The 27,435-nt window shown below is 40.0% G+C and overlaps 2 protein-coding genes across 23 annotated transcripts in view; one reads left to right on the top strand and one right to left on the bottom strand.

Moving 5' to 3' along the window:
• The window catches only part of KDM6A (lysine demethylase 6A), a 165,016-nt gene extending 147,965 nt beyond the window's left edge, over window positions 1-17,051 (top strand). For 13 of the 20 annotated variants that reach the window (XM_074814498.1, XM_074814490.1, XM_074814496.1 and 10 more), the window contains 8 exons: window positions 1,056-1,204; window positions 2,213-2,327; window positions 4,414-4,601; window positions 5,899-6,040; window positions 11,226-11,352; window positions 12,276-12,446; window positions 12,709-12,787; window positions 14,809-17,051. In XM_074814498.1, coding sequence (XP_074670599.1) covers window positions 1,056-1,204; window positions 2,213-2,327; window positions 4,414-4,601; window positions 5,899-6,040; window positions 11,226-11,352; window positions 12,276-12,446; window positions 12,709-12,765 — 949 coding nt within the window. In that variant the 3' untranslated portion in view covers window positions 12,766-12,787; window positions 14,809-17,051. The other 7 variants (XM_074814492.1, XM_074814497.1, XM_074814489.1 and 4 more) reach the window with 3 other exon arrangements.
• A 3,448-nt stretch (window positions 17,052-20,499) lies between these two features.
• DIPK2B (divergent protein kinase domain 2B) overlaps window positions 20,500-27,435 on the bottom strand; it is a 29,399-nt gene continuing 22,463 nt past the window's right edge. For 2 of the 3 annotated variants that reach the window (XR_012621916.1, XR_012621917.1), the window contains exon 7: window positions 21,217-26,247. The gene's annotated coding sequence lies outside the window, so the exon portion shown is untranslated. Of the gene's footprint in view, window positions 20,709-21,216; window positions 26,248-27,435 lie in introns of those variants that run through there. The other variant, XR_012621918.1, reaches the window with a different exon arrangement.

Below are 27,435 nucleotides of genomic sequence, written 5' to 3'. Positions count from 1 at the left end.
GGCTTTCAGTCCTGCCAGCTCCAGTACAAAAATTCTGATCTACTTGAATCATTAGAGCAGAAGAAAATGTTACGGTGTTTGAAACTGGGGAATAAGCCCCGCTTAAGGTTCGGAGGTTTTTTGTGGTGTGGTCACTGAAGATCAATGTGTGTGTATATATGTATATGATTAGAGATTGTTTTAAAATTTCAAGTATAGATGCTAATTCTTTCTAAAGAAAATTCCATCTGTAGATACAAAATTGTTGCTAATAAACCAGCACTCTGAGCAAACTGTTGGGAGAGAGACTTGAATCTAAGCATAACTAACCTGAGGGTCATAGGGAATTGGATTTTGATACTTTAAGTAGTTCTTGTAGGATCCCAGGTAGATGCCAGATCTTCTGATCTGCAGTCTCAGCTTTTTCTACAAAACTATCTTTCCTCTCAACTAGCCTGTCAGATTTGTGGTTATATTTGGAAATATTTAAAAATTCAAATAGTAACACAGATACCTGGGTGACATTACAGAACTCCACGCTTAAGTTCTGGGATTTTTGTGTTTGAAGATCTGTTTTTCTTAATGCCTGTATTCAGTTCCATAGCACATGCATGGTCACAGCAATTGCGTGCACAGGCTAGGGTATGTTTAGACGGTCCTCTTGACATATGTTGTAGCATCGTATCATTTGGCTCTTGAAAGCATGGTTAACAGTTTCTGACTGACCAGCTTAGAGTGTGGAGGAAAGCACAGCTCTGTTTTCACTTGGAAAAGGTGTACACCGAGATGTAAACTGCAGGCAGACTTTTCTGGCAGTATAGCAGCAGACTGGCTAACTGTGAAAGTGAGTCCAGCCACCCTGGCTTTTAGCTCACCCTTAAATGGTATTGTTTAAATTTCTGTAACTGCCAAGTAAGGGTATTGCATTGTCTCAACTTCCCTCTTAAATTACATAACAGTAGGTTCTCTGCTTCTTTATCTCCTATGCTAACAACTTTTTGAAAATGTTTCTATTTTCCAAACTCTTCTAAGAGTTTTAGGGATTCACACTTTGTTAATTTGCTATTTTGTTGCAGGTGGAAGTTACAACTCCATGAACTGACAAAACTTCCTGCTTTTGTACGTGTGGTATCAGCAGGAAATCTTCTAAGCCATGTTGGTCATACCATCCTGGGCATGAACACAGTGCAGTTGTACATGAAGGTTCCAGGAAGCAGAACACCAGGTAAGTATAATCTCTTTGCACGGAAAAAAACAGGTACTACTTCTGTGGTATTGATTTAACTATCCTGCAGATTTTCCATATCTTACAGCATGCATAAACATGATAAAATTGTACGTATTCAGTACTTCTTAAATTTGTTTAATTGAACTCTGCGTGTTCGAAGTACTAAATTACCTAATAGTGGAAATTTCTGGATTTCTGCAGTGCTAGGTAATTACTGTACTAATCTCTTGCATGCAATACTGGATTCTTTAAGGGGAAAAAGAGGATGGGTTTATGTACTTGGACAGTATTTGCATTTTACATGCCTTGAAAGTTTTTATAAGCTTCCAAAGTACAGCTTGTGCAATCATAGAAATCACTATACTTTTAGCTTTTAGATTCTTTATTGTTTGAGGATAGGACTCAAACCTCCATAATGAATAGTGTTATGTTAGGGCACAGGACTGAGATTTGAGGGATCTGGACTAAATTTCAGGGTCTGTTTTTTCTGAAGTACAATTTTAGAAAATTCCATTAGGGATTATGGCTCAGTTTTCAAGCTGTCAAAAGAAGATAAAATACTGGCATTTCTACATTGATTTTGAAAGCTCTTTGGGACAGATTTTCTTACTGCTTGTTTATTCAGTGCCTGAAGTCATAAAGTTTTGCTCCTGAGTGGGATTGTCAAGAGCTATCATAAAACACAAAATCTAAGCTTCAGCATCTTGAAGCATTTATTTCTGAAAAAAAGGAACTGCTGAAGAATTGGTCAGATTCACAAGATTGGTAGTTCCAGCTTTTAATTTTCCATAGACTAACAAAAGCAGAATTCTCTTGTCACGTGTAGCTTAATTGCGTTTCTTAACACCGTGAAGCACCCAAATAGTGTATGTGTCATATAAAAATACGTACAAGTACTTAAACTATGATGTAGGGGATTTTAGTAATTGTAACTTTGCATTTTCATAGCATTATTTTGATAGATCAACCTTACATAAAGCGTGTTTATTTTTCTCTAAATTGCAGGCCATCAAGAAAATAACAACTTTTGTTCAGTAAATATAAATATTGGTCCAGGTGACTGTGAATGGTTTGTTGTCCCTGAAAGTTACTGGGGTGTCATGAATGACTTCTGTGAAAAGTAAGCTGGGCGTGCTGTTTTTCCTCTGTTTTTTTCCAAGTTCTCTGTGCCTTTCTCAGGTCTAAGGGGGGGAATTACTGAGGGTGTCATATGAGGACATTATTTTATGGGTTTTCCAGGTAGTCAGAAAAGTTTTCTAAAATAAGTCAAAATGCAAAATCTAGAATTTATACAAAATGCGACTTTTGTACAATGTATAGGAAGTTGGATTGCCTGTGATAGCTTTGCTCTCAAAAATTAACACTAGGTCCATTTTTTTTTTTCAAACACAGGGATGAAGGAAATACGAGAAGTGAGAGATTGGTAGTAGCAAATGCTTCTCTAGGTTCAAGATTCAAATTTATACTACATTAAGGGGGATCAGAAGTTTAGTATAAGCATAGGCTGACTGTGGCATCAATCCAGTTTTTGTAGTAGTAACATTTCCACACCAGAAAATCCATGACAGTCCTTGCTGTTTATCTAGGCACTCTATCATACATATTAAAGCTGACCTCTACTATTACCAAGTGGTGATGCCTTTGTAATGGCTTCTAGGGCTATTGCAGTGGAGTGACAGAATGAAGTTGGGGGTGAAGGAGTTGGGGTTTTGTTTTGTTTTTTTGCGAGTGATGTGGTATTTTCCTGGTGATGTATGCTGTTAATCTTCATTATGATTAATACACATGTTGTACACAAGCAAGTACAGAGTCCTTGGTATTTTGTCATGGTTTCTTGCTGCTAGATCTAGAGGGAGAGCTTAGTTTACTCAGACCCGAGGAGGTGTCATGGCATGTTTTGCATATACTTCCATGTTTGTAGCCTGCTGGAAAAGTTGAGGTGCACTGACCATTGTGGAAATAGTCAGCCAGCTCTAAGACTGGGGTTTCTATGTTGTGCCTTGTGTTGAGTGGATGGTTTAAAAACAAACAAAACACACACAGACATGCACAACCACCACCCCACCTCCTTCCCCCCCCCCCCCCCCCCCCCAAAAAAAAAAAAAGCAGAGAAGCAATTGTGTCCCCTAATCATGCTAGTGTTCGAGCAGTAGCATCTGAAGCTGATCTTACAGGAGAATTTTTTCTTTCTTAGCTAGTTAAAACTGGACTAAGATCTTGGCTTTTTTTCAGAACTTTTCTAGAGCTCTGCAAATTCATCTCAGGGTTTCTGTACTCTGTATTTTCTGCCTATCTACTGACAGCTGTTCTTATTTCATCCACCTTTACAAAGATTAGCCATCTCAAAATTGTAATTCCACTGATGCAGTTGCAATGTCTCTGATGATGATATATCTTTTACCCCCATGACACTGTCCTCCTGAGGGAGACAGAGAAACGAAGATCTTGGTAACCTCATAAAAAGTCTAGAGTGCCTGACAGAGGCACTGAATTGTCATTGAAAACTCTGGATTGTGAATGATCTCTCATGGTGCGGTATAAAAACAGTATAAAATTGGGATGAGGATAGGAGAGAAGTATGTATTTTGCTTAACCATAGTGGAAGAGTTTATGCTTAGGAAATTCATCTGAAGGTGTTTTTTCATGCTTCTCAGGAGAGCTGACATTTCTTGGCTGAATATAGCATAGACCTGTGGATCGTAGTTGAGATGGTGCCAACAGGTTGCTTGTTGTGTGGACAAGCTTCACATGCATACACTGCCAGTACGAGTACACGGCTGGCATTGTTCAAAACAGAAAGCATTTTCTTAAGAGCTGGCATGGTCTATGTACAAAATCAGTCACTGGTTAAAAAAGTAGCATTCGGCACCAGTGTCATGCTAGATCTGACCAAGGATTTCTCTGCCTCAGCATTAATAAAATACTGGGAAACTTAAAGGAGAACAGAACATAACTGAAGCCATAAATTGACTTCACGTGGACAGCTAGATAGTTGTTTTAATGTACTGTAGGATCTGTAATGTGGGATTAGGATCAAGGATTTTATAGATGAAATTTCCCTGTTGACTAGTCCTCCTGGGTTGCTGATTAGATGAAGAAAACATTTATCATTGGTGATCAGTGTTTACAGGTAATTTCATTGAAGTATCAACCACTAATATGTCTGCTGATAAATTCTGAAGACCTTCTTTTTCATATTGTTTCAGGAATAATATGAATTTCCTAATGGGATCTTGGTGGCCAAACTTGGAAGATTTGTATGAAGCCAATGTCCCAGTTTATAGGTTTATTCAAAGACCAGGGGATTTGGTGTGGATAAATGCTGGCACTGTTCATTGGGTTCAGGCTATCGGTTGGTGCAACAACATTGCGTGGAACGTTGGCCCTCTTACAGGTATGGGTGAATAGTGCCTGTGCTGAACTACGTAATTAGGTAATATTATACTATATATGCCACAGAACCTGCCATTTCTCACTAATTTACCATGCTTGGCTAGATTAAAAAATGAATGTACTGTATTTTTAAACCGTGATGGGTTGAGGTTTTGAATGATTGCACTGGTAAGCAGAAGAGAAAGCAGCAAGAATGCAGTCTGCACTTGTTCATTTAATGGGCTTGTAAAAATTACAGTTTTGTAACAAACACTAGCAGAAAAAAATGTTTATATTAATTCATACAGTCTGTCTTGTAGGCCGTTTCTTAACTTTTTCTCCCAAAACTCGTTCTACCCAGCAGACTGTGCTATAGCTTGCATATGAGTTTAAGGACTTGTCCAATCTATCTTTTTCAGGACAACGGATACCTAATTGCTCTTTAGTGAAAGCATCAGGAAATGCAAACAGTTGTAAAATTTTGTTCATAAAGGACTATTAGGTTTCTCAGACCTACTGCTCTAGAAGTCTTTAGTTTTGACCGATGGTCTTGGAAGGTTTTTAGATGTGAGAATAGAAGGAAATTTCACAGCTAAAATGAGATTCTATCAAGCCTTTGAAGAAAACGTGCTTCCAAAAAATTCCCGTTCTCTTAAATAACTTGAGGTGTGTCTTTATTTCATGATGGTGCAATAAATAGTATGTCTCCAGGATTGTATGATTGCCTGATACAGAGCTCACATGTTCAGTCGCAGTAAATTTTGTAAAACATTTTTTTAAAAAGGGCGGGGTGAGTAGGCTGATTAATGAAAAAGTCTGACTCATTGCAACAAATCTCTCAAGGTGCAGTCTTGCTTTTCAAGACAAATTATATACCATAGCATTACAAAATTATGATAGAGTGAATAGAGTGAGACGCAGACTTTTCAAGTTTAGATTTTTTTTTTTTTTTTTTTAAGATCTGAAATATTTGAACATTTATTAAGTAACCCTGTTTGAAATACTGCTCTGCGTGGTGTTTGGCTGCCGGCCGGGTTCAAACCATGATATCACCATAGAAATTGAACACTTGTCAGTAACTTGTTTTCACAGACAGTGATTGCTGCTGTGGTATTGCATGTTCTTTTAGCACCATAAATACACTTTTTGAAAGAAATTTTATAGAATTCAAGTGTAGTTGGAATGAATGGGTCATTGCAAATTAAGTTTAACCTAGCCCTAAAAGGTATACATTTTTATTATAATCAAATTATTTTGACTCCAGTTGGTACTTATTTTTTAACTTGACTAATTGCTTCTGTAATTCTGTTTTTGTGTAGCCTGTCAATATAAATTGGCAGTGGAACGGTACGAGTGGAATAAACTGCAGAGCGTAAAGTCCATAGTACCCATGGTTCATCTTTCATGGAACATGGCTCGAAATATCAAGGTCTCAGATCCAAAGCTTTTTGAAATGATAAAGTAAGTTTTATATATTTGAACATTTACTGTACCCTTTTCCGTAATCCTTTGTAAGGCTTTTCCATTCCTGAGAATCAAGCCAAAATTATTTTATATACTGTTTTTCAAACAATCCATTTATAGATATTACTAATTTTATTACATTTTATTTGATGTTTAGAATGATCTAATTAACTTTTCTGTTAAATATGCCATAGACATAATATAGCAGTTTACAGAAGCAGTTGACTTGGATGACAAAAGGTGTTGAGTATGTACCATAAGAAATAACAAAATTAGGTCATTAACTCAAGTATTAGAATTAGAATGCTTAGTAATTTTTACAGCAATTTTAACTTAATTTTACATTTCTAGAACCTCTAGTTACTGCTCACACACTGTAATTTGGAGATCCAGTACAAATGTTTTAAATAAAGGCAAGTAGGAATTTGAAAGCCTCCTTCCCTTTGTTCTTTCTTCTGAACAATGAATTAATTGATGTATAAAATGATAATTCAGTTTAGTGACATTTCTCACATGCCTATTCCAAAATGCAGGAGTATTCCAGGCTTGGAGCATCTTTAGTAATTTTTTTTAAAGATCGTAACTTCAAGTAAATATAAATCATATTGCAGCATCATTTTAACTAGGTTGAGGAGTGTATGGATATTTTGGCATATATTGTAGGTCTGTCTTAAAGAAAGTGAGGGAATGAATTCCAAAGCAAATTACTCATCATGAAAATACTCTGATAGCAGAACTCTATTTTCCTTTTTTTTTTCCCCTAGTAGGATTTATTGATGACATCTAAGTGAGACACCTTTTTACAGTAGGAATTTAATTTAGGCTTGAACATCTGTTGCAGAATGGAGGAATTGGAGAAATGGTACCTTTGTAGGACCAAAAATGTTGGAAGTTGAAGACAGGGAGGTTTGTTTACTCACTGTAAAGCTAGATTTTTGAATAGCATTTATGTGTGAATACTTTCTTAAAATCTAGTAACTAGGGTAAAGAAAATCTTTGCTGAATGCTTGACAGTCCTGCCCCTTCAATTAAGCTATTAGTGCTCATATTCAGGATGCCAGCTGTCATAAAAGGGAGAGGAGAAACTGAATAGTTAGAAATGAGAAATAGGGGGAAAAGAAGCAGGGCGAGGGAGGGAGGAAGCCAAAAAGTCCATTTAAAAAAACCAAAACCAAACCAAACCAAACAAAAACCCCACACAAAATACCCACAGACTTATTTCACAATTATCTTTATATATCTTCCCAAGCCCAGCAGGCATCCATTATAAAGCTTCAAGCAGTTCTGGAATGTTTTTGGCAAAATATTATTTCAATATTTTGGCACCTGTATTTTTTACATTTGCACAAGTTTGGGGGGTTTTTGCCATGGTTTAGGCTTAAAAGGAGAAAAACATGACTGAGCATAGGATCCTTCTCCAGGAGAATCGCTTAAAATGTAAAGAAACACAGAGGACAAAATGTTAGTTTCCTGTTGTCTTGCTGGCTAACAGCAGCTGAGCTTTTTCTAGTGAGACACCTAAACTTTAGGTGTACATTTCAAATAAACAGAGATGCTGAGGAGCAGATATAAACTTCAGTCTTGCATACAGTTAGTTACTTTTTCCAGTCTGCTGAAACCATTTCCAATTTACTTGGATTAAGCCCTCCATCAGAGTTAGTTGTCAGCCAAGTCCCAGGTTCCATGCTATGTGCAAAGGGGAAGAAGATCCAATGATGAGCTCTGGTTTGTAGCTTCTGGTAGCAGTAACCTGAGGTAACTCCTGGTTGTGGTCACTTCTGTAGTTATGGTATAGCTGTTTCTAGAAATGGGTGTCACCAGAATACACAGTCTAGTATCTGACCTTGGCTTTGTAAGCACACTGGAAAGGTAGAAACCTTTGTGAATCTCCTTAAGATAGGAAAGCAGTTGCATAGTTTTCCGATGGACTGCTTATCTGCAGGAAAACAGCACCAGCTTTCAAGTAGCTATTGTCCACTGCTCCTGGATTTTATAATGTCAGAAAATTTGTGTGTTTATATATGTGTGTGTATGCATGTGTACGTGATACAGCTGGTTGAATTTCATCTTGAATAGCTGACTTCTCATTTGTCATCAGGAAAAAAATCTATCGGTGACACAGCTTGTCATCTTTTTGCCAAATGCAGTGTGTAAAATTGCACATTGAAGATACCTGAAGTGTTAAGGTAGTTTGACTTCTATCTCTGGGGCTTCTTAGGTATCGGAAATAGTACAAAAGAATAGCTTTTGCAAAACAATAAAAAGTAGTTTGTAATTCCAATTTGAAAGATAAATACAAATATGTCTTACTGGGTTCTGTGAGAGTAACCACTACAGAGGCAACAAACTCAAATTTAAGCATACATATAAATATTGGGAACAGATTAATGATGAAAAGATATAGAATAGCAGTAGGGAAAAAAATAATAGAAGGAAAATTTGCTTTTGGAAGAAATGTGAAACCTCCTTATATTTTTAGATAATGTGCAACTCAGTGCTGCCTTGCTAGATGAAAGGCAAAGAGCAAAAACTGAAACTTTCTAATGAGATGTTTTTTAAAGATTTGTTATTAACAGTAGAATCATGAGCAGGAACACAGGCAAAGTTATTTAAAACTTGACTGAGGGAGCGCAACCCTCAAGAAAAGAAAAATTAACCGCAAACCTCTTAGATGGAAGCTAGAAGGACTTTTACAAATGCATCTGTGGAAGAGAAAAATTTTAGAGGTAGTGGGAACATAGTAATAAAGGCTTAAAAAATTAATTCCAAAGTAACTGAAATACTAAGTTCTTTTACAAAAATAGTTTTAGAAACGTAAAAGAACATGACATGGGAGAAAGGATTTTACATAAAGTCATGAAGCCAGACAAAATACTTTTTAGTATCAGTAGCGAAGATATATTACTGAAAGATACAAAGAGGTCAGTTTTGCATTGCCATTGGGATGGTCTGCACACTTCAAAAGGTTTTACTGGATATTTAAATACTTGAACAGGTTTCTCACTGCCCTTCTAGATATCAGGAATGTTGTCCATTTTAAAATCTCCTAAATATTTGAATTTGACTGGACATGATTTACTCATACTCTCTATGCCATACCTGTAAATAATTTGAGAGATACGGTCTGGATTTTATTTTAACTGAATTCTCACTGTACAAGAATAAAAGCAGGCCTACAATACTAAAAGCTGACACTGTTTATCTTATACATTGTGACTCTGCTAGACACCGTTTTGGCTTTCTTTAGGCTTCCCAAACTTTAGGAAATTGTGGTGCATTTTCAAAGTGATGGTTCATATGCTGTCTCCCATTCTTTGACAACACGAAATAGTTAATATTTAAGTTTTCAGGTGTCATTACTAGAATCTGAATTTTATCCAGGGAGGGGGAATTCACCTTTTAGCTATTGTTTTTGGCTTTGGTTGCAAATTTGGCAGTGGTGTTATATGTGGGTTGCATTTTGGGCAATTCTTTTTTCACAACTGTACCACTAGCAAACTCTTTGAAAATAACACTTTGAAAATTCTTTGGAAGTCACGAGTGGAGAACAAAGGTGGCAAGTGTGCAGATGTGCTTTCAGTTGCTCTTTGGCATACCCAAAGACTTTTCCAGATAACAGCAGAAGAATGGTAGCTTTTAAGTTTATTTGATATGGGGCTGTACTGCATAAAAGAATGCTATACCAAAGTTACTGAGCTTGTCAGAAACATGTTAGCCTGACACTCAAGTGAATTAATACATGATCTATGACATCTGGTTGACCTTGGCATCATAAGTCCTATTAACATCAAACTTCGAAAGTGTAGAAGGAGTTACAGCTAAATGAGTTAATTTTCTTGAAATTCGTTATACGAAAATATGATGTTTAACATAGACACACACATTCAGTTTTGCATTATTCTCACAGTGAGGGTATTAATGAAGCTGTAAACTTGTTTTTGGTGAAGATGAACAGTCTGAGGGTAAAACATTGAGGAGAGTATCTCAAAGTAAGCCTAAGGTTCTATTAACTACTTGGAAACACATGAAACAAACTTTTTTAAAAAAAAATACAGAACGTATATATTACATGTTTAAGGCTTTAAAATGGGAGAAGGATCAAGTTGAAAACATTTTGATAGAACTCTTGAGCACTTTGTTTTCTGTCCAATGTTTGTTCTTCCCCTTACATTCTTCCTTCTGCATCTAATGAGCATGTAACATAACCACCCTGTGGAGGAGAAAATTAAAGGCTGCAAAGGCTGCAGCTCAAATAAATAGGATAGCTGAGAGCTAAAAATTATTGTAAATAACATTATAATTTAGAAATCTGGTGACCTATTTTGCCAGCTTTTTTTTAAAGAATGTATGTAGCTCATGCAATGCTAGAAAACAAGTTAGATTTTTCTAGTACAGAAGAGAACTGTATAAACTGGCGAAGATCAAATTCTATTTTTTTAATCCTTTATGGAAGTATGGCAGGGAATTGTTGATTTTAATTTGACATTTGACCAGTTCTTTTGTTCATTCATAAAATAAGTGTTAAAAAAAGATTTTTTTTTTCAATGTTTTTTTCCTGTGAAGGAACTTTTTTTTTCTAATACCAACCTGTCTATTCTTTTTCCTTTTACATGGAAGAAGATACTTGTTGATAGATCTTGTTTCCACTGTGTGTGGTGTGATTCCTGTCAGAACTTGGGTTTTCAGACTTTGGATAACTGAAAGTTTAGTAGTGCTGAGGAAGTAACAGAGTTTTTCAGATGTTAGTTAAAACACTTCTTCGGATTAGGCCATATAGTCATTTCACAAAATGCAAACAGTTATTTTGAACTTGGCAGTTCAAACTAACTTTTTGCTGATAAATTCATAGTTCAAAATAAAATACATGAATTGCTTTTGAAAAGACATTGTTTTATTGTGCTTAAAAGAGCATTCATGCATTCCAGTCAAAAATGAAAGATACAGCCTGTTTGCAGAGCAAGGGGCGGTACTGAAACGGAACAAATCTACACAGAGGTCCATAAGCATGTGGTCTAACTTCTACCTAAGTCATGAATCCAGTGATTCATATTAGCCAGCTGTTTCTGAAATCCCAGAGGAAGAGTAAGCTCCAGGTACACGGTCTTGGAAGAAATATAGGCCTACTTGAATCTTGCTATAAAGTTGAATATTGAACTAAATATACAACTGATTTTGATTGCAGGTATTGCCTGTTAAGAACTCTCAAACAGTGTCAGACACTGAGGGAAGCTCTAATTGCTGCAGGAAAAGAGATTGTCTGGCATGGGCGAGCAAAGGACGAGCCAGCTCATTACTGTAGCATTTGTGAGGTCGGTAAGAATATGTGTTGAGCTTGTGTACTACTATAATATTTACTTAAATTTCCTGTCTTTTGTTGTTGTTGCTATTTTAATTTTGCTTTTAAGTTGCAGCATCTACTGTATGCTATAAGCACATATATGTGATGAAGTACTGTCTTCAAAGAGCTGTTTTTCTAGACATATGCTGTATTTTGTTGCAGTCTCTTCCACAGTACTTCAACAGCATTGTTATTCACTAGGTCGATTTTCAATTCTCAGTTACTGTAAAAAGTTGTTACCCCTTCCTGCATATAATTTGATCTGCTGAGTTTCATTTTAAAGGTGTATCTGTTTTCATTTCTGAAGTCAACAACAGCCCCAAAAGAGAACTTAAGTACATTTTCTTCACATGACATAGCATTTTGCTGAAATTTTTGATTCAACTTTCTGTTAATAGTTCCTTTAAAGTATTGGTTAATAGTTTTCATGAAGCTTAAAAGAAAATAAAATTTTCCTAACCCCTGAAAATCAGTTTCTAGTTATCTTGTGAATGATCCTCTTGGGCAGGATGAGCATGTGACAGAGTAGTAAGGAAATAATATCATGAACTTCTGTTGCAGACAGATTTTAAAAAAGAAAATTAGGTATACTTGTTATAAATCCCCACCTTACTGAGTAACCCCTATTCAGAGTATGAATCCTGCTTTGTCAATATTGACCAAAAGCTTTCCCATAGCGATGTTCATGCAGACATCTGAAGTGTAATATTAGTCGTTTTACAGTGTTTCACTTCTCTGCCTGAGCCTTAGGAGGATGGATTTTCCCTGAACAAATCTAATTTTTCTCTTTGCATGCACAGGGTAAGGTTGTAAATGTTGAAGAAAATAGTTTTCATGGTTTAGCTTTTAAAAAATGAAATTGTAACAGTTGACTTTCTGTTTCCTGTCTAATAGGTGGAAGTCTTTGATCTGCTTTTTGTCACTAGTGAGAGCAATTCTCGAAAGACCTATGTTGTACATTGCCAAGACTGTGCACGAAAGATAAGCACGAACCTGGAAAATTTTGTGGTGCTAGAACAGTACAAAATGGAGGACTTGATGCAAGTCTATGATCAATTTACATTAGTAAGTCAAATTAATAAGTGGGTGCATAAATACATTATTTGTAAAGCGGTTGTAGGCTGTCTTGGTACTCCATTGTATGAGTACCGTGGACTTTCTGATTCAAATGGAGGTCTGGGTTATGTGTGATATTTACAGAAAAAAACGCTGAAGAGTCAGAATTATGTGAAATAGTACGGTAACTTACTGCAGAACATAACCACTGAGTTTTCAGGAAAAGTATGATGTTACAATTCATAAAGTTGTGGCTTTAAAAATCCAATAGAGATCACCTGAAGACCATAACTGGATCAGATGGAGATGGGAAGAATCAGGACAGTGAAGCTTGGAGAAACTAGCACCAGGTTCAAGAGCATCTCTAATACATTGGTTGTGGTATGAAGTCAGTATAGCAGCAGAGCATCCTGTGCACTCAGACCCCTTCCTTCCCCTTCCCCACCCATCCCCTCCCAAATCAGCACTGTCCTTCTGCTTAGCAAGTGGATGCTCTCAAACAGTTCTGTCTTTTGGCTTGGGGCCTCCTTTGCGTTTCAATTTAAAGCAAAAAGCCTCTTTGCCATTATAGCTTTGTGCTATATATGGCAGCCTCCTGCTTTGAACTGTGTCAGCACAACTGTCCTAACATTTCACCCAGGTTTCATTGTTTCAGGCAAAGATGGCTTGTTTGTAATCACAATGGAAGTGATGCTGGATTTATTTATAAGCCTTGCCTTTCTGTCAAAGGAGACAAACGTTGGACTAAGCGTTATGAGAATTTCATGTTGAATTAAATGCAACAGCCCAGAAACGGCTGTGCCTTTTGATTCATTTCCAGGTGCTGCAGAAAATGTATGTTTAGACAATTATTTCATGTAATGCTAGCATGCTAAGTTGTGACTTTTTGAGTGAAGGCCTCAAGGCTCACCAGTAGAGGCTGGCGCGAGTGCAGGACCATGTCCTCTGATTTTAATTCTCTTCATTGGTCCTACAGGGCCTGAGGTGGTTGAACTTCAATACATCCTTCTAGGAGCCCATTGTCATTATAGTTTGTGAAATACTGCAATTTCAAAGTGATGATCTGTTACAGAAAAGTATATAAACAAACACCTGTTCTCAGATATGTCATTCAGTTGAGTGGAAATGGGCAAGAATATTTCTGTATGGAAAAGAGGGGGAAGGGAGGGAGGGCTGTTTTGTGGTCTGTGTTTATAACATTATACATAACAGTGATACTGCCCCTAGAACAAGGCTTCTCAACCTGTGGGTAGCTCCCTCCCTCACCAAAGCCTATACCTGCAGCCCTAAAGGACATTAATAATTGTTTTCTTGCGAAATTGGTGTACCCATTCATTTCTTTTAAAGAGGATACAGTCTCAATTGAGAAGAGTCATGGCCTAAAAGTGACATCTCGCAGATCTAGGAGAAGAGTTAAGGCTTGTTGCAAGTCACAGGACAAAGATAACCTGAGATGGCAAAGGTGCAGTAGGCCTAATGGAGAGGCTCTGTGTTTGGGGTGGAGTATAGGCAGCAAGCATGGGGATCAGCTAGTGTTAGTGTTTCATAGGTGGGTACTATGGTTTGATTTAAAGTGTCTTTCAAGACTGTGAGCAGCTTCTCAAAGAGATTCCACATCATGACAGGACTGATGAGGAGGAAAAGAGGAGAAGGAAATGCCATCAGAGATTCAGTATTTTGATGGTAATGCCACAACGTGCAATATTGGGAGGTAGTTAGGAAACATTTAGACCTTGTCTCCTGAAGGCAGGCAGGAACAAGACACCTACCTTACTTCACTCTTGAGGCACTCTAATGTTGTCTTTCAGGTTTAAAAAAACAAAAAAACCCACAAAAAACCCCAAAACCGAACAAAAAAACCCATTTGTCCCCATGTCAGAGAATCTGAGACCATTTCCACAGCTACCCCAACTTCAGAGTTACATGTTATTATTTAAGTAGAGGGGAAGAAGTATGAAGCCTGCAGGGCATTTGGAGAGCCACAGATGGACAATTCCTCCCCACTGGTAAACAGGTTGAGAATCCCTGTTTTAGAGTATATAAAGATAAATCTATACTGAACCCGTATGGAGGTCTTTGCTGCCACAATGGGACTTGTTTTGGCAGCTCACATCATATTAACGCAGACATCCCCACAGCATATTCCAGTCTGCAGTATAGGCAAAATCCTAATGCAGAGTAGTCATAAAATACATATTGTATTTGAGTAAGTTGGGAAAAAATGCTAGTATCCAGTTGAAAGAGTCCTGAAGTGTAAAACTGGTAGTGTGTGTGACTTCAAACTCTCATGGTTACAATTTGTGCAGGTCTTGGTTAAACAACCGAGTTTTCCACCCTTGTAGAAAAGGTAATTTAATGTTTTCTTTTTCAGGCTCCTCCATTGCCATCCTCCTCATCTTGACATTTTTTCATGGACATTAAATGAAAACTTTTCTGATATTCAGGAAGTGACCCAGTTCTGCACCACTGATTTTTGTAGCTATCCCGTAAGGCTGCTGGCTGAAAGCTGTGTCTATGCAACCTTCCAAGTGCGGAGTGTCAACCAACTGGACAGGAGAGAGCACTGCCTCCTACTCCAGAACTCAAAACAAATAAAGCTCATCCAGCTGTACTTCAAAAAAATAATTCCATGTTTTGTATATATCTGACAAAACTGGCAACATTATACAGACTACTGACTTGAAGACCACCTCTTTTGTATTTCTCTGTTTCTGGGCTGATGAGTTGGTTTCATCCATTTTTCCCCTTCAGAATTTCCCTTGGAAAAAGTACTAGCTTAGCTGGTCATTTCTTTGTAAGGTAGTTAGAAATTTTAAGTCTTTCTTTGGGCAACTTTTTTTTTTTTTTTTTTTAATGTGAAGAGTTAGGTGATATAAATTTTTTACTGCTTTTACGTTTTTCTGTCTTGTTTTGAAACCATGACGGTTACACTTTTGGTTCCTAAATAAAATTTAAAACAATTAACAGCCAAGTCACAAAGATAAATGGGTTGCACATAGACTTAAGGAATAAACTTCAGATTTGTGATTTTTGTTTCTAATCTTGATGTAAATTTACACTATTTATAAATACATATTTATTGCTTGAAAATATTTGTGAATGGAATGCTGTTATTTTTTCCAGATTACCTGCCATTGAAATTTTAAGGAGTTCTGTAATTTCAAACACTACTCCTATTACATTTTCTATATGTAAATAAAACTGCTTAGCATTGTACAGAAACTTTTATTAAAATTGTTTAATGTTTAAAGTTTTTCTATTGTTTGAGTTTTAAAAAGATTTTATGTACAGTGCCCAGTTTTTGTTCTTTTTTTGAATCTGATTATATATATTTTATATATACTCTTGTGCTTGTGTATATATATAATATATATAGAAACTCGAATATAAATATGTGTATAAAGATTTAGAGACTAAATTTTTCTCATTTTAAGTTTTACATCTATGGTAGATTTGAGGTGTCTACTGTAAAGTATTGCTTACAAAAGTATGATTATTTTTAAAGAAATATATGGTATGTATCCTCAAGACATAGAATGATCTTCAGACTGGTTTATTGTTAAATTGCACTTTTTGCAATAACAGACCAATAAATAGTTGCTGCCAAAATGTAGTAGTAGAAAATAAGTAATGGCTAAACTTTAAAGCTCTTCAAGAAAATACCGGCTTTGACAGGAAGTTTGGCACTAGTTTTAGAAGAGGAATGAAAAAGGTGAATTTGAGTTTGGGTGGGGATATTCTCTAGAATTCAACCAAATTGCAACTTATATATTACATTATGTTCTATTAACAATTTAAAAAGCTAAGACTGAATCATCTTGGAGTCATTGTTGACCCCAAAAAAGGACGTTGTTTTGTGGTATTCTGTTGTATTTTCACATATTTTGTAATACGAATTCACTGGTAAATTTTTGAAGCACTAGGTTTATTTAGGACAAGTTTATAATATATCATTGTAACAGTTTGCAGTTTTAATGATGGTATTTATTTTAAGTTGCTCCTTTCTCATTAGCTTCTTGAAAATGCATTAAATCTAAATTTCAAAATTGATAGCTTTCTTATCGATCGGAGTTGACTGATGCAGAAGGTTCTGCATCAAACAGTTTCTCATAATTTCTCATTAGTGGGGTATGTTAGTGATTGCATTGTTAAATTTTTTGTAATCAATGTGAAGTGTTAAAGGCACAGAGCATGCTAATAGTTTCTTCTGAAGAAAAAGAATTGCCTCTTACATTGCAGCTTCAAACGAAGGGTGTTTTTAATGAAGAATCAGTACAGCTTGTCTAATGCTGTTACAACAGTTTAACCATAGTTATAAATGACTTTCTTGCTAGTTCTTACAACAGTTGGACAAAAGGGTATAGAGATTAAAGGAAATCATAACAAATGCTCTTGCCAGCAAAATTATCAACTAGCAGTTAGGAAGCCAGTATTTGCAGTTCTGTAAAGATGTAAGTCTCAGCTCTTGATAACAAACTCTACAAATCATTATTTTTTACTTATGTATTTTATGCAGTCATAAATATTGTAATCTTGACAAACCATGCTGCAACTGAAAAACTACTCCTTTACAGTAGTCTTAAACCCAAATAAAAACAAGATAACTTACCTCAACTAATGGTAAACAAAAAGTCCTCGTTTCTCAGTGCTGTAAAAGAATATTGCTAACTAGGGAAAGAGCTACTGTGCGCTAATCAAAAGGGCTTTGTACCCTTCCTCCCCCTTTGGAAAAGAGGATATTCCCAAGGAATAAAACTTGTATTTTGTCAATGAACAAGTAGACCAAATCAGTAGAGCATCAGGCAGTATTGCTCATTGTGCATGAAGGTTTTGTCATGAATTTGAATTGCTGCAGGGCTTTAATATTTTGCAGTTTTCATATTTAATTACACTATGCTCCTAACCGATGGACAGTTTTGATCTATAAGCTGCTATGATTTAGAATGCTTTTGTTTCATTTTATTAAAAAAGCACAAGTTAATATTTTATCAATTGTAGTTATTATGAAGCGCTTCAGCTTCTTAAATTATGAAGCGCATAATGCAAGTGAAACTTTTGTAATCTTCTGGATATTTCCAAGCGTTAGCAATTGGGCAGGGCGGGGGGAGGCGGGAGTCCTAAACTGAACAGAGGGGACTAGCTCGCTTCCCAAGGAACCGCAGTCTTGGGGCCCTTGAGCTCCGCAGCTGAGCCATACTGCAAGTGATTCTGATTTGCGTGTGGCTACAAATTATAGTAGCAGGCAAATTAAAGATCAAAGTGTAAAAGGATGAAAATGGCCAAAGATGTGGCATTTATTGCAAGGATTTTTGAAAGGAACATACTAATAGAAAAAAGGCATTATTAGGGGATGGATTAAACCAGAGATACAAACGGGTGTTTAAAAGTAAAAAGTTGAAGCAAGATAATAGGGAGTTAGAAATAAATAGCAACATTTGCTACTGAACTGTGTGGATCTGAGAACTGTCCTGGAGGAGCTTGACAACAAAGGGATCCCATAAATGGGGAGAAGGAATAGTCGCATGTTTCTGAGTTTAATTTCAGTTCATCCGTAAATATATTTAAGAGAGCATTTGATTTTTAAGTTTTCCTCTCTTCACTTTTTTGGGAAAAGTGAAGTCCTACTAGCGGTTATATTTTAGAAGTAGTCATGTTGGTAGCTACATAAGTAAGAAGTATTTAGAGAAAGGTCACTAGAAAGTGAGAAGTATCTAGTGACAGAAAATTCCCCAAGTTTCCTGAATTTATATGGTAGGTAACTTTTTGATTCTATAGACAAAGTATCCTGAATCTGTGCCCTTCTAGTTGGAAGAAGGACTTTCAAAGTAGTATAAAAATGGTGCTGCTTTGCTTAAATGAGTACAGCTTGCCTCAGTTCAGTGTAGTATAGCAGATTCTTGGAACAAGGGTGGGCAAGGCTTGGGGACTCCACAGCTGTGGATATTCTGGCCACAAATACATTTACTGATTGGGAGATAGAAGATGCAAGGATTCAACTGAGATGATAGGGAAGAGGGTGCTCATCCTTGGTTGCTGCCCTGATCCTGGAAAGGGGCTCAAGTAAAGATGTTACTTGGCGTACAGGGCTAGGAAGAGGGCTTCCCGAGGTCAGAGCCATTTTGTCTGGATCCATAGCAGAGTCATGGCCCAACGGCTGAGATGGGGCCAGCAGCTAAGGGTGGTGGGGAAGCTTCATCTTCCATAACTGCTTTAGCCAGTGTGGGAACCAGAGAGAGGAAGCAGTCCAGCTGGGGGTCAGCAAGCTGTGCAGGACAGGGAGAAGGCTGATGAGGATGATGATTTACCTCTGGGGCAGGTCAAAGCCAACCAGTACTGACTGTTTCCGTTGTGCAGAGGAGGTGATATGCAGGCGATGCCCGGACAAGTTCAAGCTGCAGACTAAGCTGAGGCTCAAGTTCAAGCAAGCTCAGTGCAGAGCTGTTACCTGCAGGGCCCCAGGAAGGAAGGCAGAGGATGCCAGGGAGGAGGCTGCTAGCAAGGCAGCAGTGCGGGCGTGGGGCCCACCAGGCCCCAGGGCAGCCTCATTCCAGGAAAATAATGGCGTTCCTCCAAAAAGGGGGAGAGCAGGATGTACTTGGTAATTGCTGGGGTGGGGGGGGGAGGAGGACACATGACAGATTTCCTTGTTAGTGCCAGGAGGTACATGCAGAGCTAAAGAAAAGAGCAGGTGGAGAGGGAGAGCAGCTTCCACGCTGCACCCGGGGCAGAGCCCATGCTGTGGGAGATTACGTGGGGTGGGGTGGGGTGCAGCAGCAGCGTGTCTGGGCTAGGAATGTGGGGACAAGCCCTGAGCCCCACAGGAGCTGTCACCCTGTCACCGCAGGCTGGAAGAACTTGAGTGAGTGTTGGCTGCCTTGCTCTGGAGGAGCGGTGCTTGGCCCCGTCCCAGCAGGCTGGGCTCTCCCACCGCTTGCAGCAGCAGTGCTGGTGATAAGGGGGAAGGGATGGATTGTGAAGAGGTGAGCACCCGTTAAAAGATTCAAAAGATTAGGTACAGGCTGAGGTGCGTGGATCCTTATTTACTTCAGGAAACCATAAAAACATACTGGAGGGATGGAAGAAGGGAAAAGGCATCTCGCAGTGCCAAGAGCAGGGAGGGCTCAGCTTCCAGCTTCACCCCTTGGGCAATAGTGTCAGCGTTTTACAGGTCACTGCCAGCCCTCCTATTGCCATGGGCCTTGTTAAAGCATTAAAATACAATTGCTGCTGCCCCTGCCTGGGGAACTGCAGGGCACTGGGTATACACAGCAGTTGGGACATACATAGAGAGGCTGGAGATGGGATGGAAATGGATTTATCAGTAGAGCCCACTGCCTCCTTCCTGTCCCGCCCTGAAGCTCCTGAAGGGCGACAGTTCCTCTCTTGCAGAAGGCAACATGCGGCCAGTTTTTAGCAGGATGACTAATGACACATCCCACAATTTTTTTCTGATAGGAGGTGTTTTCAGGCCTGGTTTAAATGTGCGCTGTTGCCCAGGATATAGGGAGTGACACGTGGTTTGGGACTGAAGCTGGTGAAAAGGGAGACCAAGTCAGAACAGGCATAGAAGAGAACAATTTAAAAGTAGCAAAGCCCAGGTAATGGTTAATTGATGGGCTAATGGTTAAACAAATAGGCTGAAGCAGTAACTCTTTCAATTCATGGAGCTGGGAGACACTTGAAAGAATCCCACCTGAAGCCAAGGCCTACAACCCAGCCATTGCCAGAGTCCACAGGAGCATTGAAATGTGATATGAAAGACTTGGCTGTAAAGTACATACAAAAGCTTAAAATCATTGAAAGGTGCAGAAAAGACACCACAAGAGAGACTGAGACGAGTAGTAGTGTAAAATGAGTCTAGTGACGTGGCTGGGCTATCATTTATATTAGCCTTCCATGCACAGAGAAAGACAAACAGGAATAAATATTTTCAGCCCTTTTCTTCTCTGTACTTTTCAGCAGCAAACCAGTGGGAAACTGAGTAGTCCTTTGAGTAAACTGCACTTTTCTTGCAACATCTTGCAGGAGCTACAAGAAATGTTGGAGGAGGTTTAGGGCTGTTGGTCCTTAATACACTGCTCAGCCTTTTATCTGCTTATAATTCCCAGGCTGATGCAACCCTGAAAGCGTGAGAGCACGTGAGAAGGTAAGTTTTTAGGTAGAAAAGTGATCGTGGTTACGCTGGAGGAGGCAGAAGTGCCCAGGCAGCTTAGGGATGCTGATATGCAGTCATCAGATAAGGGTGCAGATATCTGATACCTGGCTGGCAGACTGAAAAATAAAAAATTGGTTTCAGTGACAGGTTGAGTATAATGTTACTGAGAAATGGCGGTGTGGGCTCAGCCCAGTGGTGCCCCATGGGGGTGCGATCCCAAGCACTCGGCTGGCAGGATGCCAACATGTTTTGCAGCAAAATACTGCACTTTTGCCAGGAACCAGCCTACAGCAGATCATGGGCTGGTGGACATCTTAGGAGAAAAAGACCTCAGCTCCACACAGATTATGTTTCCTTCATCATTATCTATCATAGCACTCAAATGCAACAAGAGATTTTGGTATTCCTAAACACAGATAAGAGAAATTGTTGTGTCTGTGTGCACTGAACTGTATTTGTACCAGTGTGGTTGTAAGTAAAGTTACAGCCTGACAATTGAATCCTACTTGAGCATCTTTCAGCTTTCACCTGTGTGCTCCAGTCAGAAGTCTATGGGGTTATCATTGAGATAGATACAGCAGAAAACATTTCCCCAAAAAAAGAAACATGAGAAGTACAGGGAAAAAAAAAATCACTTTTTATGAGAAGTGTCTTTGAGGTGCAAGTATACAAATTTTTAAAGGTAGAAAGTCAAGAAGAAAAGGAGCAAAGTCTAACAGGGTAAAAAGTCTGGGCAGGCGAAAAATTATTTGAACCAGTACTCAGTGATCCGCCCTCAGTTCTGGTTAACAGAGAAACAATACCTGTGTTGGTAGTTGACAATACCTTTGAAAAGCCACTTCAGCAGCTACAAAGTAAAAAGCAAAGGTGGAATGAGTTTTCCATCTCTGAACAAAATGAGTTGGCAATTATCATAAGTGCAACATCAGTTCCTAATTTTCAAAATCAGGGCAAAATGCTGTTTACAGAGCTTGATGGAGCCTTTAGCAATTACTGCTGTTATGAAGAATACCATGGATAATGCTGTCTATGGCTTATTTACACAATTACAAGGCAGGAGAACATAAGACAGCATATGAATGAAGTGCTGCTGTGTTAGAATAGGTATTTCATTGCCCCACGAACTAGGAGCTGGCTATTTCAGCTCTGTCTGGTGTTTCTCCAGCCGGCCAGTGCCACTGGCCCCTGCTGGATAAGAGCCTGAGGGTCTGCCAGCATAACCCACAGCTTCCTTCCCTCCAGGCCCTAGGCACAAGATGTTTTGGACATGATGCTGGACAATGCTAAGCTGTGCATTAATGTGGAGACTATACTAGAAAAATCAGTTTGACTTCCAGCATGGAAATGTTCCCAGCCCCTGCGCTCGAGCAAAGGCAGGTCCCCTCCCCAATACCCACCTCCTCTTCCTCAGCAGTTCACTCTGGAGGTGCTGGGGGGAGCGGGAGCAGCCGCAGCAGAGGTGTTGGCTGCTGAAGGAGGGTGCTGGGGCAACTCAGCACCTTCTCCTCTCACTGCTTGCCACTGGCCAGGTCAATGGGTGCTGCCAGGCAAACAGAGAGCATGAAGACTCACAAGGGAAAACACCCAAGTTCTGCTGAGGAAGGGTCTTGGGAAGGGATAAGGAGGTTTGTGATGGCAGATTTTGGCACCTGGAGGGAGGATAGAGGGTTGGAGCATCTTGCCTCATCATTTCCTTTCCTCCCTGCCAATGATTGCCCACATTTGGCATTTCTGCCCTTGGTGCAAACCCCCATGAAGTTTATGTGCTGCAGGTGGATACAGGGCAGTGGTGGATTTAACTTAAGAAAGTGGGGTTTTCTGTGGCTGGGGAGAAGGGAAGTGCATTTCTTCTCATTTTCCAGATGCTCAAAGGGAAGCATGAATTTAGGTTTAAGGAGCAGGTTGGAATTAGGAGAAACATCCAGGCCAGAGGATATGATAAAGCAATTAGCTCAATACTGTATGGAGATCTGTGCCTGTCACTGACAATGGCAAATCCACCAGGATACAAGAAAAAGTTCTTTTTAAAATAGGCATTTATTTGTGTTGTTGCAAGGTGACTCATTTGCTTGGGCTATCTGAGAAAGCATTAAGCGTCTTAAAGTTTTAAAAACTGTGAAAGCTTAATGTGCCTCCAACGCTCCTCAACCTTAGTCCCCATTACTGAAATGCTGGTTTAAATGTTGGTTTAACTTGAATTACTCTGTGATTCTTTATTTGATTTTCTCATGTTTGCCTTTTGCCATGCTAAAATGCTCTGACTAGAGTCATCGCTTCCCTGGCCCACGGGTCACATCTTTCCCTCCCCAGCCTCCATCCTTTACCCTCCGAGTTACTGACCTGAAAATTTATATGCTTCATCCTCACTTCTTCAGCTGGAGCTGTATGGTCTTTCCACACACACATGCGTAGTCATGTTTCCCCCTCTCTGCTACAGCCTGCACGTCTCTCCCCACGGGAGGCTGCTGCCTGCTCACGTCGGGCTGTTCTTTGTGCCCCCTTGCATCATGATCCCCTGCCCAGGATGTCCTCTCCACATCAGAGAGCATCTCGCTCCTCTCGCTGATCATCTCTGGGTGCTCCTGACCTGCTCCCCTGTGTCTCAGCTTGGTTTTAGGTGACCTCAAATGGCAAACCTTTCAGTTTAATGATGTGCAGTTGATGTGTGAGCTCAGCAGGCAGGGGTATTTCCTGCTTCCGGGGAGGTTGGGAAAGAGCTGTGGGACAGGAGCTTTGCTGGAGGGGATCTTATTCTATTATGGCCTTTTCCCCTGAGGTCTGCAGTGGTTGTCAGGTCAGCAGAGGAAGGAAATTGCAATCCAATTCATAGGAAACAGACTAGAAAGAGTTTGCATTTACATTTTTTTCAGTGAAACATCCTTCATGGTTTCTGCCTCCTGTAATGTATTTGTTGTATTTGTTTGGATGGCAAGTCCCCCCCCAGCAGAATTTATCTCATCTGATGTAGGGTGGCACCAGCAGAAGCACACCCCGTTGCACCACAAGGTCCTCTGCCCCGCCATGCTCCCTCAATGAAGTTGGAATTGGAGGACCCAGCTGTTTGGGTGATAACGACCTTTCCCTAATTCTTCTTTTCACAATCTGCTTTCATCTTTCGTGTGCACCAGAAGAATTTTTTTCCCCTGGCACCTCTCCAGTTGTGCCAACATCTAGGAAATAGTTTCTATTCCTCTTCCAAGCTGCCGAAGCAGCCCAGGTCTGGGCAATGCCCATGCAGAGCTCAACTGGAGCCGGGCCCCTGGGGGAGAGCAGCGACCCGGCAGCTAGTGCTGATGGCAGCAGGGACATCCCTTGGGAGCAGGCAGGGTGATAACTATACTTCATCTCAGGGTAGAGAAAGGTGTCCTTCTCCCTGGCTGCTTGCCCCCAGACAGAGCCAAGGGAGCACCACTGGGTGCTCATCGAAGTCCTCTTTTCTTTCAGTTCAGAAAAAACATGGGTCTCCATGTCTGGAATGAGTAATTGCCCTTTAACAAGGAGGCTGGGGTCTCTGCAGTCCTCCTGGAGAAATGACTCAACCTCAGTAAACATAAGGGAGTGAGGATGGTTAGAAGAAAAAACAACCTTACAGCCACAGACAAAGCTGATTTGGGTAAGATGTCAAGAGAGCATGATCATGGTGGTTACTCTCTCAAAAACCCCAAGAAGGACACAAGGAGACGGGAAGAGGGATAGGTTCCTGAGCTACCAGGTTTCACCTGGGAGGTAAGCAGGTTCTCTGAGCCTGGTTTCCAAACCCTAAAAAGCAAACAAAGATCAGATCAACTCTCTTGGACCATTCTGAATCTATGAGAGAAACTTGTGTTAATCCATGTACAGCCACCGAAAGCTGTTTCACATGTTGAAATAAAAGGTCTCTCAAGGGGACCTGCCCTCTAAAATTAAATCAGATTCATTTTTGCCTGATGAATTGCTTTTGATTATGACAAAGGTTTGTTCTGAATGAACATTTCCAGGCGTTCAAACTGGCTAGGCTGGTATACTAACGCTTTAATAGATCTGGGATCTCAAAGCTCCCATGTGCCATTATGAAGTGCTCTCTCCCTCCCACTCACAGCACTGACATTAAGATGGTTTCTCTGGATCAGCATAAGCTTATTTCCTTCAAGTTGTTTGTTTTCATTTTTTTCTCCAAAAGGAGGTATCAGTGGAAAATTAGGGTGTTTCCTTGAGAAGACTGAGTCATTAGTAGCTATGTTGCAATAGCTTTATTCATAAATATTGTTAAATTATTCATGTTTAATTTTATGGACAGCGTAAAGCTAAAGACATCCTGAGGAGGATGTTTCCTTGGTCATCGGAAGTGTGTGCCCGACCATGAGCTGGGACATCACCCTGGGAGCCCCAGCCCTTATTCCTGGTTGAAATTCACTTGGGCTGACACATCGGGTCAAATATCTGGTTCTGTGTTTGGGGAAGAATGTAAGAAACAAAACAAAGAGGGATCCCTCTTCTGTTGTGTCCTCCCACTACCCTGCAATCCCTGACACGGGGATTTCCTCTGCAGTTGCATCTCTTCAGGCTCATGACATCTTCCAAGGCTGACCTCCCCTGGGAAAACCCTCCCACACCTGTGCCCATCTGGTTATCCCATTTTCCTTTGCACTGTGCTGAAAACCCAACTCTTTCCAGGCTGCCTTAGCAGTCTGAGCTCCCCAGAGTCCCTGTTCTGCTCCTGGTTTTCTTCCCATGATGAGCATCTGCCTTTAACAGAGTTGTACACACCCTGAGCAGATTCCTCACTCGTACCCGCTGGGTAGTATTTCCATCAGACCTACTATTTGCCTACAAAACAGCATCAAAGTCTTAGTTGAGGAGAGGTGCACAACCCCCCAACCTCCCTCAGCTCCTTACCCTGACAAATGGGGAGACTGGGTTTTACTTGATTTTGCTGTTAACAGATTCACTTAAGCTATTATTCTTATTTCTTCTTTGAGACACCGTCTGTGAAAATCATTACAAAACACTGATTTCTTCGTTCCTTGGGCCTCCTTGCACTGAGATTTTGTGCTGGCCACAGCAGCTCTTCTGGCAGGCTTCCTGCTTCTGATGTGTTTGAGAAAGGGTTTATTGTCAGCCTTCACGCTGTTAGCAACAAGCTCCTTGGATTTTTCTTTTGGGGCTGCCTTACTATAGTCTTGCATCTAATTTGCCTAATTTCTGCATTTGATTTCTACTTTTTGAAGGGTGTCTGTTTGCTTTGAATTGCTCCATTGTGCTGCTGTTTAGCCACCTGGGATGTGTGTGTATATATATTTTTATTTATTGTTGGTACACATCTACTCTGAACTTGTAATGTGGTGTCTTTAAACAGATCCCACTGTTGCAGGGCTCTTGGAAGAAAAATGTGGGCAGACATCACAGCAGATCAGGCTTTCTCGGTAGACTTCTTGTATGGCTTAAAAAGTTAAGAAGTCATGAAGCAGCTCACAGCTGTTCTTGCAGCTTCCAAACCCAGCCTCTACAAGCCTCCCTCTGGATGAGTTCACTTGTCCACCATGTAGCACCCCTCCATCCTCGTCCGGCAGCAGGAGGAGATTTAGGGGACTGTGTCTAGGGCCATTGCCCCCATCTGCTCCAGAAGAAGCTGGCTCGTGTCTCAGAGCAGGAATGGGTGTGCTCACAGATCCAGATCTGTAGCGGGGAAAAGAGGGACTTTGTAGTCACAGCTTTTCCAGTAATTCTTAATTTACATCTGTAGTACTGAGAGTCCTCTATCCTTTAGTTCAGTCTGTGTTTCTGTCAAATTTATGAACAACCCTTCTCATAAAATCCCATGAACACAGATGTCCCTGGGGATGACAGTCTTTTGAAGACTCTGGTCCAGTTAGAAAAGCCCTAGTTGTTTCCACAGCTTTTAGCCTTTTATATTTCCTTCTTGATTTGCCAGTGCTGAGGTGTTAGACTTTTTCTTAGGTAAATATATATATATTTTCTGGTGGAACCTCAAGGTCATATTCGCACTCATGTCCTCCATTCAGAAGCTTCTCTTTTCTGCCTTCCTTCCCCAGTAACTTTATATTGCTGTATAAACAATCCTTCAGTCATGCAAAAGCTGTATTTTTAGAAAGCTCTGCTTGGCTCCTACCTAGGGACGTGCAACTGTGAAGTTCATCACTGCTTGGCTGGCCCTTCCCTGCTCTCCCTGCAGCCGGACATTCCCTCTTGCTATGTGAAACAGTCAGTTAGTAACTCCAACACTACTGTTGGAAAAAAAAAAGTCATACAGCTTAACTTTGGAGACCCTTTTTCAAAACACATTGATAAAGCAAGTCAATAGCTGTTCGTTAGATTCTCTGGTCATTCTGCACACAGAATTCAACAAAAGTGCTTCCTACAGGGCTTCTTTCTTTCACACCCTTGTAGACACAAAGAGAAACCCCTGTCAACATTTGTCCCCAGGCAACATAGCCATTAGATGGAAAGTTCCTGAGCACTGAGCATCATCTCTGGATTTGCTCATCAGGTGGCTGCTGTGGTCCTTTGGCACCTGGGAGGTTTAATCCCACGCAGCCTTCATGTGGCAAAGGTGCCCTGTGGCATCCCCCTCTCTGGTGGAAGGGGAAAGGCAGCGCAAGCAGCATCATGAGTGGAAATGGGAAGGGATAAATAATTAGTTTCCTGAAACCTGGACAGCTGTTCACATCCCTTGACCACTTGCTGAAGAGATTTCCATTTTGAAACACCAGTGGTGATACAGCAACTCCCTTCAGGGATGTCTGAAACAGTGACAAGTGCCCTGATTGGGAAAAAGAGATGTTTAATCTCAGCACTTCCCCCCAGCACCATCACTCTTCCAGCACCTTTCTCTTCCTGTCCTTC

Source organism: Strix aluco, chromosome 2 (genome assembly GCF_031877795.1).
Source record: "Strix aluco isolate bStrAlu1 chromosome 2, bStrAlu1.hap1, whole genome shotgun sequence".
Taxonomy (NCBI): domain Eukaryota; kingdom Metazoa; phylum Chordata; class Aves; order Strigiformes; family Strigidae; genus Strix; species Strix aluco.
Note: the sequence above shows the minus strand (reverse complement) of the source record. Positions and strands in the feature narration are given on the sequence as shown.